This window comes from Lepeophtheirus salmonis, chromosome 7, assembly GCF_016086655.4.
Source record: "Lepeophtheirus salmonis chromosome 7, UVic_Lsal_1.4, whole genome shotgun sequence".
NCBI classification, from domain to species: domain Eukaryota; kingdom Metazoa; phylum Arthropoda; class Copepoda; order Siphonostomatoida; family Caligidae; genus Lepeophtheirus; species Lepeophtheirus salmonis.
Genome location: NC_052137.2, coordinates 23889934 through 23904323, shown reverse-complemented (window position 1 = coordinate 23904323; position 14390 = coordinate 23889934). Strand labels below are relative to the sequence as shown.

The 14390-nt window shown below is 29.2% G+C and overlaps 1 protein-coding gene across 1 annotated transcript in view; it reads left to right on the top strand.

Moving 5' to 3' along the window:
* LOC121122247 (protein turtle) overlaps positions 1-14390 on the top strand; it is a 208813-nt gene that overhangs the window by 26930 nt on the left and 167493 nt on the right. The window contains exons 2-3 of the mRNA XM_071889998.1: positions 12364-12530; positions 12595-12736. Of these exons, the coding sequence (XP_071746099.1) occupies positions 12449-12530; positions 12595-12736 (224 nt within the window). The 5' untranslated portion in view covers positions 12364-12448. The remainder of the gene's footprint in view (positions 1-12363; positions 12531-12594; positions 12737-14390) is intronic.

Genomic DNA, 14390 nt, shown 5'->3' with positions numbered 1-14390 from the left:
AACTTCTAAGGAAAAGAAACTTCTTAATACTACGATTAAAAATTAACAAGCCAGATAAAAAATACAGGAGATTTGCATCATTGATGATAACACTGTTCAAGTTGCCAACAATACTGAATATTGAAAAATTCTACAGATATACAACCATACCTATTTTGTACTATAAAGGGTAGCCTACATACTCGATCATTCAATTTTTGATGAAAATTTTCAGGCTAGATAATCCCAAAAAATTGTCTCCATTTTATTATAACCTCGAATAGCTGATGATCAATGTTCCAGATTAGATATTAGAAGAATGGTACATAAAATCTTCCATGGGTTGTTTTATGCATGTTACAACTTTATTTGAACATATTTGAAAAAAAAAACAAAAAAAAAACACGAGAATTTAAGGAATATTGAAGAAAAGAGCAGCTTACATGTGAGTGTACTCATGAATGAAAGAGAGTAATCCTGAAGATTTGTTGCAGGGTTATAATTGTAAGTCCTTGTCGGAAGCAATAATTGAGGATCGACATGTCCTTGTTTATTTCCTTCTCCCCCAGCCTTCCTTATTAGAGCTGATTGTTGTTGATTCAATAAAACGTCATGACAGCTAAGCTGCTCTCCTCCAAAATATCTTTCAAACTGTTAAGGTGGTTACCATGATGAGTTTCTATTTCTTTTTTTTAATATGCCACAAATACACACACTTTTCATGACACATGATATTTCCTATCAAGAATGAAATTATAAAGATAACAATTTTAGAAAAAAACAAAAAACACTGTTCAGGTTGTCCACAACAAATAACAAGTGCGCTAAAAAATAATTAGGATTTGCATTATTATCCATAGATATTCATTTATTTTATAGAAAAACGGGGCATACTTGGCTTAAATCAGATGATTGTAACACTACTTATAGGTAAAACATTGAAATAAATAGAAAAATACAAAATTACTTTTCCTCAACATATTATACTATGTAGTAAATAATTCTGAAACAATTTGTTGTGAAACCTGTACAAAAGGATAGCTAACTTTAGCAAACTCTTTGAATAATAATGTTAATGGTAAGGTAAACTGGAATTTGCACTCGGCAGAGCGTTTTTGGTCATTTTCCTTATTAAAAGATCATTTATTTTTTTCTAATTTGAAGTAATAAAAAAAAGTACGACGTTGTACATGTTGAAATTTAATATCTATTGCATTCATACTTTAATATGTATTATATTATTTGAATATGTATTGTGTGCCACAAAAAGATTATTTCAGTTTTTTATCTCAATTTGTCAAAAGTAATGGTCGATAATGAGGCTTTTACCTTTTTTGTGACTTATTACTTTAATATTGGACTTGAATATTTAGCTATAAGAAACATTTTTATTAAATCTACATATATAATGACACCAATTTGAGCTACGTACCTCAGTATGTTCCAAAGTTATTGTCAATTATGTAATTATAAGGTTTTGTGCTTTTGGCCTTTATTAAGATTAAATTTTGTTCTAAAAAAATTTATCAAAGATATCTATGATTATTTGAGGCTTTAATGCTTGAGTGTAGATCAAATATAGAGATCTACTTAGAGAAAATACAATATATTTTTTAGTTTGTCTTGAAACAAACACAAAACGTAAGCTAGTTGGCTGAAAACGTTTAAAGTACTGTATCAGTCTATCACACGCAATTTTAGTTTCGCCGATTCCATTCCGGTAATTTTGATGTCAAATGGGTACCACGCTCTGGCAGTCTAATTGTCGAAAATGTCTATGAATTAGTGGAAATTGTCGAGTCCAACCGTCATATAAGAACTGTATTAATTGCCGAGGTAATGCACATTTTCCGGGGAAAAATTATATATTCAAAAAAAAAAAAAAATAATAATAAACATAAAAAATAATGGATATCTTTTTACTAGACATTATATTATTCTAGCTCTTTACACTCCAACTCTTTCTAAATCAAGACTGTAATAAAATACATATCTAATATAATATGTATTTGAAAGGTTTTTTATATATGACCTTTCCGTTTTTTTAAAGTTTTAAGACAGGGTTGAAGATTTTTGGGAGGTCGTATAAGGGGTCTTTTTTTGGAGATCAAGGAGAATAGATAAAGTGTTGAGTTAAAAATCAAAAAGTGACTGGCGTATCAAAAACTTTTAAACTAATAATGACATTTTATAAATTCATTTCAAATAAAAAAAAATTATTGGTAAAAAAAAATCGTTCATCGATTAGTTTTTTTTTTTTTTTCAGATGCAAAAAAATAAATTCGAATGAAATATTGAATTGTAGAAAGAAAAAAGTATCTAGAAATTTGTCTGGTGATTTGTTTGCATATAAATTCGACCAATAAAATTTGATAATAATTTCAAATATTTGTCATTCTCTGAATATTTTTGTTTTTCATTTTTTTCATCAAACATCAATTTTCAATTTTGAAGAAGAAGATATGCCACGAAACAATGGATTTTAGACATAAAATTATAGACGTAAACATAAGATTGTAGTACTTTTAGTTTCCAGAAAATTTTATTTCATAATTTTTGCAGTATTTGCAAAAATGAAAAGTTTATGAGTTTTATTTTTTCGTATTCACAATTCTCCATAACTTTTTTGTATTTTGCAAATACGCAAAAAATCTTGGTCTCTGCGCGTTCCTCTTTACCAAAGCAATAAAATTTTACTATATATTTTGCAAAATTTGTGCATTTTTTTTTTTTTAATTTTCTTTGCAAATTTTTTCATGCATAGATATTTGTATGTTATTAGAAGTTTATAACTCTTTTTTTTTTTTTTAATTCATAGTATTACAAAAAAAAATATCATTGAGTATTGCCAATGTGATTTCAAAGACCTTCCTTGGCCCGAGCACCGCCGGGTAACGCTTTGCTAGTATATTATATAACTATTTATTTATAGGTTGCATTAAAGTAATAATAGTATTTTTATATACGTCGTATATATTTTAAGTACGTCACACCAATAGTTTTTACTAAAATGTATCAAACTCAGAGGATAAAAATGATTTAATTTTTCTAAAAAAATAATTTAAAAAAAAGTAAAAGTATTATTTCCAAAATTGATAAAATTGTGAGATAAACATAAATGATTGTTATTAATAATAAAAATTAGCTCAAATTTAATATGATTAATATTCAATGTATTTTATGTGTATTTAAACATTAAATGTAATTAGTCTTATCAACTTAATTTTATTTAATTTTTGAACTTTTCTGTCCTTTTAATTATTAATTACTTCTTAAAATTAGGCAAATCAGTGACTTTAATATATTTAATTTCAAAACATTTTTATGAAAACTTACGCTGCATATTTATTAAATATTCTATTATAAAATTAAAAGTTTTACCGAAAAAGTTTATTAAAATCGAACTTTTTTACTGATGTAAAGTCTTTTTAATTTGTAATATAATTTTTTTTTCTAGATATAATATAAAAGATTTGAAAAAAAATATTAGCTTCCAAATTAGACCTTTCATTTTACTTGATTTTTGCATGATTAGATAAATTTTGTGGAAACTGAAGTGTTATTAAAACGTAATTTGTTCAAAGAAAGGCTTTAAATGACAAACTTACTTCAACTTAAAATTTTACAGATAATTTTCTTGTGCTTTGGAATATATAACAATAATAAGTGGAGGTTTTAATCGACGGCCGTACCAATATTTTATACTCTATTTTTCTCTTTATGTGATCTGGAGAACTGCCCGTAAGATAGTGCTATTTTTTTTAAAATTCTACCTATTATAAAAACTCCCTTTGTAATAAAAATAAGTAGGGTAGTAAATCTTGAGCGTTTTTTGGCATGCGAGTTTTGTTGATGTTGCAAACCAGAACAATGTTTTTTTATTTTCAAATACTTTTAGTATAATTATTGCATTCGTGAGGAAACAACATATAATTATAATAATATGTTAATGTTGGAAATTGGAAACTGAAATTTTGCATAGGTATGTCTTTTGAATTTAGTGTGGCTATGACGGTGGTGTCCATTTATTCCTCTTTGTTTAAAAAAACAAAACAAAGTTAGTGCAATTTTTATTGCAGTTATCCTTGCGAATTAATTTCGATTTGGAAATTGTTTGACAAAAATAAAAGATGGACTTTTCATCTATACAATTTTTTCAATCACACGAGTATACAAATGTTGGTACGTTATATGAAGTTTATAACACAACTTTGAAAAATTCATAATAATACAAATATTATTGTACTCAGTAGCAACAAAGAGATCTAAACAATAAAAAAAAATTGCATTCACCGTTGTAAATGTGATCTAGAGCTCCCTCCTTGGCCCGAGCAACGCCGGGTAAATCTTTGCCAGCAATGACTATATTTAACTATAATCATAATTGTATGTCTTTGTTGGAATAAACGTAGAATGTAGGATCAAAATTATGGCTTTGCCATTTAGAAAGTGGTATTTGAGAGTTGTTTTTTTCTCAACAGCAATGTCTTTATTCATAATGATTCATATAAACATACAAATGAAAAAAAAATAGATAAAATAAAAATTGCGTATTTGGGGGTTTTCTTCATCTCACAGGTGGTCACAGCTAATCTAATCAATCTTCATGACAGCTAAGCTGTTCTTCTTCAAAATTATTCTTTAAATTGTTAAGATTAAAATGTTTAATTGAGGTTCTTTTCTTTTTACAGATCAAAAATGCTTATGACTAACAACTTTTGCAATAAAGTTCAATTTATTTAAACTCCCTTTGAGCACAAGGTCTATATTTTATAAATATATTTACTGGACTTTTATTTTATAAATTGTTTTAATTAGTGTGTTTATTGATATATTGTATCATACTTTTATCGACTATTGTTTCTTAGAATAAGGAAGATTATCGATGAGGATTTGTTGGGGAAAGTAGAAAAAGGTGGGAAATGGAGTCATTCATTTATATCCCCTGAGATCAATGTTCATTTCCGTCCTTCCATAGGTGCTTGCACCTAATATACAGGACTTTATGACACCTAAAAAATTCTTGAAATTGTAATGATTAACACGTTCATTTTGGGGTTCTTTTTTTTTTAATATACCTCCGGTCATATTTCATTCAATATAACATAGTTCCCTTTGGTATTATAATACTGAAAAACACATGAAAATAAACATTATTATACATACATGGCAAGAAAAAAAACACATCAATTTGTAATAGTTGGAATTTGTGTTCAAAATTTATGTTTACAAATTTTCAGCCATGAAAACTAAAAACCTACTCTGCAACTCTCAATATGGCTAAAATGGAAATGTCTAATAAAATGGCATAGGAAGGAGGTTCAAATCATTGTTATTAGTAAAACATTTGTAGTAAAAAAAAGTAAACCAATGAGTTGTAAATAAATAGAAAATTAGACGAACACCAAACTTTTGTAGTTGCAACCTATATAAAATGTGGTGTTTTTATTCTTTAATTGTTAGAGGGATAAAATTTTAGTACAAAGTAACTAATTAAAGAAGTGCTTATAAAGGACACAAAATGTAATTCTTGTTTGATCCAAACATGATAGAGTTTTTTCCTACCTCTAGTAGCTGCTTGAGAAATTCCAAAAAGAGAATAGATAATTTTTTAACATAGCAAAAATATTTATTTTTAGAGTAATTCTCTCTTTTGACTATTGGCTTATAATATATTTACTTCTTATTGAATGAAAATGTTTGCATCCAGCTCCCAATTTAGGGGAAAAAACGAATACAAAAGTATATTTCAGCACAAATGGCATCAATTTAGCTAGATAGAGTTTTATATTTTTTTTCTAAATTTATTACTATATATTTTTGATTATTATTACGCTCATTATTGGTGTTTTATAATGAAAATCATTTGAATAATAAAAGGATGAAACCTAGTTCTCCCATTCAGATTTAAATAGATATCTACTCTAAAAGGGTTTTTTTGTGCTTTCTATTATGTTATTTTTATTTTTTTTTTTTCTATCAAGCGTAAAATTAGAAATAAATTGAGCAATTCAAACTACTATATATATATACATATAAATCTACCCACATTAATAGATTTGCATGTTATTAGAACAAAAAATAAATAAATAATAACAATTCAAGTAGTTTTCATGTTAATAAAATATATTAATTGTATAGATACATACATCTAAATACAAATATAATTAGGCAACAAAATATATGTTTCGTTGACGTCGTTACCTTAATTGATTGAATATGGAAGAAAATATTTTTAACTTGTAAACACTTGCCCATAGTTATTGAACAATATTTCAATAGTGGGGAAAAATTTGCTAACTACCTATTGATTTTAGGTCTTAGTTAGTATTTTATTTTGTATGAAAGGTTGCAAGATAAAATAAAGATAATAGCGGGAGTTATATGTTTTGTTTTTCTACTTTCTACTAATTTACTACCCAGCAGGGCTTCCCTTCATATCCTACTGCGAGTAGTTCCTTGGAGTGTGTCCACCCCAACATTAAAATGGATATATAGTCAAACTTGGGCTAACGGTTACCTGATATAAGGGTCTCACTGAGCTAAATGGCTATATTCAATCCCCACACAAGAATTTTATTGGGTAAAAAACTGTATTAAGCGTTTCTCATCAGTCCCCGACGAGTGAATCCACAAATTATTTATTACATAGCAATTACTAGTGATGTAAACCCTGTGTATTGTTTAGCTGGAACGTTTTTTTGGAATTGGTAATCTTAAGAATATTTTTTGTTTTCCTTGACAAAACATGCTCATAAAGGACAGAGAAAGTAACATTGGAGATTTGTTGCAGAGTTATAATTGTAGTTCCTTGTTGGACTCAGAATATAGTTGAGGATCAACATTGGAGTAATTCTTGCGATCTCCTTGTATATTTCCTTTCCCTTGTACTGCTTGTAGCTGATTTAATAAAAAAAAAACCATGTCAGCTAAGCTGATCTCCTCCAAAACATTCTTTAAAATTGTCACAGTTACCATGTTGAATTTTGTTCTTTGTTTTTTTTTTTAACAGACCCAAAATACACAAAACTTTCATCGCTAGCTATTTCATGGGTTCATCGATAAACCTGCTTTTAAGAGTAATTTTTAAAAACTTAGATATATTATTGAGAACAAAACAAAGAAGAAGTGACCGACTATAGAATTATAGATCTTTTCTTGACTAGTTAATAATTAAAATATATATCCATGCACATACAAGAATACTTTCCCTCATATCTATCATTCCATCCTTCTCTATCTGAGAAAGAATGTTACTGCCCAAACGTATATAGTATCCTCTATTGTATTCTTTTATATACTAATTTCAACTTTTAAACCATTACAAAATACCAAGCCCGGCTTAAGTATACACCTTAACTAAGCAGACACTTTTTTGTTTCTTTGGTATGCCTTCTTAATTTATTTTTGACTTGATTTCTTAAAACCATATTGACATCACGTTAATATACAAAATATGCGCCTTTTCTGACAAAAAAAGCCACCCAAAAAGGGTTACTATGTGTGATAAAGAAAAATATTAACAAATTGTTAAATGCTTATACTGAGTAAATATACACCATATAATAAAAAATAAATTGAGGCAATTGACATATTTAAATATCACAAATAATGTTAAGGATTATTTAATGATAGATGATGATTAAAATGACTGCTTTATAATAATTACTGGGTGTTCTTAGGTATATCATACCTTTCCTAAAGGTAATACAAAATTTAAAGAAAATATTCACAAAGACTACGTAAGTTTCACATCCAACAAAAAGTAGGCGAGGGTTTAACATCATATCCTCTTGGTAGATGATTATTGGCTATAGTTTGCTTTTGTGGACAACTATAATTTGACAAGCCAAAGTTTTTAGTTGTAAGTTTTGGGGAGTCTCTTTGCAAACACTATTCTTCTGGAATAAAGTTAAAAAGAAAGTCTATACTTTGTCTAGTATCTATGATTATCAATTAGTTTATAATTTTCTTCCTCTTCGACAAGTTGTTATTATTGAGCTTATATTTATAGAGAACTAGCGTTAGTATCAGGAACTGCTTAGAATTATTAGGCGTCGTCCTAAAACAGGCAAACTTTTCTTTATAAATATAGAAGATAACTAACACAGAAATCCTTAGGGTTACTCACTGTATTTTATGTGTACACTCACACGTAGCTACTCAATACGTAGATTTTTACTAAATTCACAAAGGATAACGAATAGCAACATCAGAAAAAATATATATAATGAGACGTAATGAGCAAAGGAGTACTTTAGTCTTAGGAGTGCTACCTGCCTGAGATCGAGCAACACAGTATACACGCTCATTCTTAAAAATGAGTCTTTCATTGATATTTTATAGTTTAGAGTTCTATAAAATAGGGTTAGACTTAAACGCTGTTCGATTTTATTAATTTATATATACCTTTGCATTACTAATTTTTCTTTTTTAATATGATGCACACGCTCAGTGCTACATCCCAAACGCCTTCAATATTTTATTAATATGACTACATGGTTGTTTCCTAGATCAAAAGTGAGTTTGTGCATAAATACTTTCATACAAAAAAAAACGAAATTCAAAGTTTGTTTTACATACGTACATAGATATTCCTAGTTTCTTTGAATTCATTAAAAGTCTTTTTATAAAGGATAAGATGATTCACCTTTTGAAGTTTTAGTTCCCTTCTTAGTATGCTCTAAAATGTATATTATAGTACTAAACAGCTTTGTCTGTCCAAAGTAGTTGTTACATATATTAAAAGCATCAATGAACAAATTGAATAGATTTTTACCATTATAATTTATTTTAATATTCTAAAATAGTAGTATCTTTTGAATATTATTCTCCTTTCATCTCCTATTTTCATATTCATCGTTGGGGTGGACTTAAAAAAGGTAGGTAATCCTTGAATATACAATTTGTTTGTAAGAACTTTGTATATTATAATCTTCAAACCTCAACAACTCTATATTAATATAAAGAGGCTGTATGATTTAAAATGGGTATTTTTTGAAAGAGGGAAATCTAATCTTGGAAGCACAAAAATTACTAACTTGTATGGTTGAATCGGTCCTAAAACTGATGTGGTAGTCAGTTCTTTCCTCTTTCAGTTTTTTTTTATATTGGTCCGATCTTTTGTACCATTCAACGATCCAAAGGAGCAATTAGTTGGTCCTTTCCTTTAGTGCTAGCAATCTTTTTATTTTCTTCACTCCTAGGAGGGATTGACGGATATAAAAACAAAGAAAATAATGAATGATTGTTAGAATGTAAATTACTTGATTATGGTACGTTCTAGCTACATAACTTCTACTTTAAACTCCAGGTATCTTGTCTCTTTCAAAGAAGTTATGTGAAACAGCTCATAGAACATAGTAAATTTCTACTTTATTTCAGTTGTTGTAGTTGCCATTAAATACCGTTGAGGACGAATTTTATCATGACCAAGACTACAGTCTTTTTTTTTTTTGTTACACAATCGAACACTACCAATTTGACATTGTTCTCTTCCCAAAACAAGTAACTTTTTAAATCAAAGTACTTCTTAATTTTAAGAGGGAAAATTTTAAGCTTTGAAAATTATAATATGAAAAGTTCTTAGAAATATATTGTATTTAAACACATGATACGTCTGGTTACCCGTCATAAGAATGAATAAAAACAGTCCTAATGACATGATAATTGATTCCAGAATTTCGGAATAACTAATAAAATACAATCTTTTTCATATCTTCAGTTTTTGAGACTGAAAGATCTTCTTTTAGCATGACAAGCAAATTTTTATCAGAGAATAATTTTTTTAACACCAAAAGTTAATATACTTAAAGAACAACCTTAATAATACCCTGTCTTTACTAAACAATAACATTTCAACAAAATGCCAATATCACTTACGACGATCTAATCTCAAATCATGTCAGTACAATAAGTCGAACAGACTTAAAGTAGAACCTTCAGCAGCTCTAAATGACTCAATTCAGTATTAAAGTAACTAATAAACTTGAAATAGTGGCTTTAAAAATATTTTGTGTTATTATTCCCCCTAGGGTATACTATAGCAAAATAATTGGTAAAAAATTATTTATTATGTTGAATAGTCATATTTTAGTGGAGACCTTAGGGTCTTAAGGCCTTTTACAAACATATGAGCACTTGGGGGACTCATTTTTAACAAGGAACTCATACTAAAAAAGAAAAAAGTAAAGTACATTATATTGTATAAACTAATGAATGTAACTTTACACGAGGTTAGGCAACGAACATGCGTAGAAAAAAGCACGGTCACAGAGCCCTGGTTCATCAATTTATACTCTAAAAAATGTTCAAGATGTTATGATTATTTCTTCAAATGTTGAAGAAATAACATTTTAGAATTAATTAGTTAAGGGAAATTGTGCTCATGAAAAACGAAGAATAAAACTGATAGCACTGTGGAAAAAAACCCACCCAAAATCAACATGGTAACCCTGCCAATTTGAGGAATGTCTTAGAGGATAGAAAGAATAATACTCATGACGTTTCATTAGATCAGCTACAATCAGCTGTGACAAGAGAGGAAGGAGAAAAGGATATAAACAACGATATTTGTTATAACTACTCCAATGTCGATGCCCAATTCTACTCTGAGTTCAACAAGGACTTACAATTATAACTCTGAAACAAATCGTTGATAAGCAAACATAAATGTTCAATCAAGTTTGAAATTTAAATGAATCTACTTAGGAAAGGAGGCTCACTACTCATGCCTTAAAAAATAATGAAAATTGCTAAGGAGAAGAAAATTCATTTTTCAGATTACCAATTCCAAAAAAACAAAAAAAAAACGGGCCAGCTAAATAATCCACCGGATTTTCATCGCCGACTATCTGTTTAAATATAATAGAGTTTGTGTGTATCTTTTGTTTATGGTTGCCCACATTCTTGATCATAGGAGGGGGAGGGCTTATTATAAACCTAAAATAAATAAGTTGTTTATACTATAGAAGTGGTTGAGTTATAATTCAAAAGATACTTTGCATCTTAAAAAAATAACAATCCGAATATAGTATCAGGACTATCTATAAATATACGAAAAACACAAATACTTACCAACTGTGAGGACCATCTGAAGTTACATTTACAAAATATTGAATTCACCAAGTCGACATGGCTTCTTGGAATTATAGTATCCACTAAGGCGAAGATTGCTACAATTAGAAATGAAGACTATATAAAAGAAAAATTGGAGAGAAGTGTCCCATTTTATAAAAGAGCCCCCTCACGCGCTTTGAAAAAATGAAGGCATGGGACATAAATATTCTTCCTTATGGTTTTTGCCTTATGAGATATGTACCATATTCTCAGGTATTGTGTGAAGAAGTTTATAAAATACGAAAAGACCTAGTATGGGGACAATCTCGTGCATATGTTTCTATCAAAAACCCCGACAAATACTCGTCTATCATGGCTCAAAAGCAACAGTTTCGGGATTGGATAGTATTTCGACAAAAAGCCATGTGAAGGGTAAAGTCTGAGATGGGTTCATCGTGGAGATCAATTATAGACTATGTGCTACCACTTTTTGAAGTATTTCGAAAACCATTTAACGTACTTCGGTCAGCTGCACTCAAATAGCATCAAAACATTGATCTTGATCCAAAAAGCGGATAAGAAACGTCGTGTCCTCCAACTCCGGCATATATTGCACTAGAAACTGTTTCGAGTAAATGAATAAGAGAAACCTTTTGTAACACCCTTGTTATGAAACACCCTGTCACTCTAGTTGAGAGAAGAATGAAGAGACTGGACCTAGAAAAAGACATGAAAAAGTAAACCCATTACTGATTTTGAAAAATCCTTTCAGCGATTCTCACCTGAAGTGGCTAAGAAGAGTACAGGCTGGCAACATCCTCACTTTTACCAATAAATCGAGTCCGGAAGATAGACTTTCGATCACTACGGAGTGAGACTCACCCAGCCGGATTGGCTTATCGTCACGTCTGCATCATATGAAGAGTGTCTCAAAATAGGGAACATTGTTTCCAAGGTCCATTTTTATTCCACTCAGAGTCCCAAGCTGCGTGTCTACCTTGATTAATTTATGGACTTGAAAAATAACAAAAACACTATTCTGATTCCCAACTAGATTTTTTTTAAATGTTCAGTTCATATTTAATGCAACTCTAGTACGGGCAATTATTGTCTCATTAATTTTTATAAAGAAATGGTCAACATAGATATATATTAATAGAAAAAAAGGATGAAAAGGACTCATCCATCAGTTTGCTAAATAATAAAAAAAAAACATACTAAATCTAATGCATTTTGATAAATCTGATTTAATGTAGGATATAAATCTCCATTCTTCCGTAGGATTTATTATTGCTAATTTTGATTTTTTTTCTTCTCTTTTTGTAGGGATATTCCCTTTAAATAACCATTATATACAATCTACCAAACTTGAACAACCATGAACTTACAAGCTTAAACGTCACCCCTAATAATGAGGCTCTACTTCTCCAACTACGCAATTATTGCCTTTTTTATTCTATCATTTGGGCCTATTTCCCAATCCACTTTCATGGGTATGCATAGATTTCTTTGTAAAAATATGTAAGTCTAAAAAATTATCTCAATATGTTATTTCAGGACAAAATGAAAAACCGATTTCAGTGACAGTGATTCAAAATAGTCAAGCAAAGCTTCCTTGTAACATATCAGCTAATAAGCCTGGAGGCAAGGTTGCAACTATTCTATGGTACAAGGGAATGATTGGAGAGCCTATCTTTACGTAAGTAAAAATCTCATATAGATAACATTAGTCAATATGCTTTTACCTTTTCAAATTTTTTTTGTTCCATTTTAAAATTCATTATTCAAACCTAAATAGTTAATCTTCAAATTAATTTATTTGACTTAAAAACAACTGAAAAACCTAGACCTTATTCCTTTTCCTACAAAACCTTTAAAAATTGTGTTTTATAACCTTCAAATTACATTTATTCAAGATTTGAATTTGAAATTAATATAAAAGTTTGCAAAAAATAAACAAATTTCAAAATATATAATTTATTTTATTCTTACTTAAAAGTCGGTTCAACATAGTGTTGCGTCGGTCTTTATACATATATTCTATCCAGTCCAGTCTTAGAACAAGTCCTATTAGTCTTTGGGACTGGTCACTAAGACTTTAGGTCCTAGGAATGTCAGTACTATAGCTGATTCGTATAAGAAGAAATAAAGTTGAGTTGTGTGATATAGAACCAAGCTTGATAAGTTCTCAGAACTAATATGCAGGACTGAACTGGACCGGACTTCAGTCTTCAGTCCTAAATAAGGACCGATACAACACTAGTTTAAAATATAAAAGAGTAGAAATACTTATAAAAATTCTAAAACCAGATTCGATAAGAAAAAACTAATTACAGATTCGTAATTAAGACGTAAAGCAATGTTAATAGTATTGAATATATAATTTTTTGTTGACTTGTGCATTAAATAGATTATATTGATGTTGTACAGTGAAATTAGTTGTAAAGGAATTACATTTAGTTCCCAAAAATGGTTATTAAGCTGTCATTTAATCACATGATTAATTAATAACAAATACTATTTTTATGATTTCGACTATAGAGGGTTTTTATGTTCCATTTCATTGTTCTTATTGCCCATTTTGTAGCGGTAAACAATTAAGTTTCATTTGAATAAATACCCCCTTTTCCATCAAATTTAGGAAAATAATGAGCTATGGGATCTCAAAAAGTGACTAACAAATAAATTGATAACATTAGGGCTGTACCAATGCATCAGAATTGGTTATTGGAGTCGCCCTTTTTTAAAGTATCGGAATCGGCTTAATAATTCCGATTCTACCTATACCTACGCATAATAATTTATATCGGCAATACGATTTATTCGAGCTCATTTTTCGATACAAAATTACGGTTATGGACTGGCCGTAGCTCATGAACAACGTGCTCGGGAGAAGTTATTCTCTTGAGCTTAATGTGTGACGTTCGCGCCCAGGTGATTCCTAAAGAAATAAATATACTTTATGTATATTTATTTCACCAAAAGATTCCTAGGTTAGGGGGAGTTAAAGTAATACCATAATGTTTACTTATATGTACTTAATCAGTGTAACTCCATCTCGCCAATTAAAGGAACATTAAAAAAATTACAGTTACAAATCAATTATTTAACTAGACTAAACGATGTGTTCAGACAAATTAAAAAAAAAAAAAAAAAAATAGAAGGGGGAAGTACACAGAAAGATTATACAAATTTGCAGGCTTCTACTGAAAATTTATTGGAAGCAACAATTTAAAAATTATCACCTTTTTAGTACCCCCATGCATTTTAATTGTTGAATGAGACGTTCAAAAAGTCTGTAACGGTAGGAATTTGATTGAGCGGTTTAGACTGGAACCATTAAGTAACTTCTT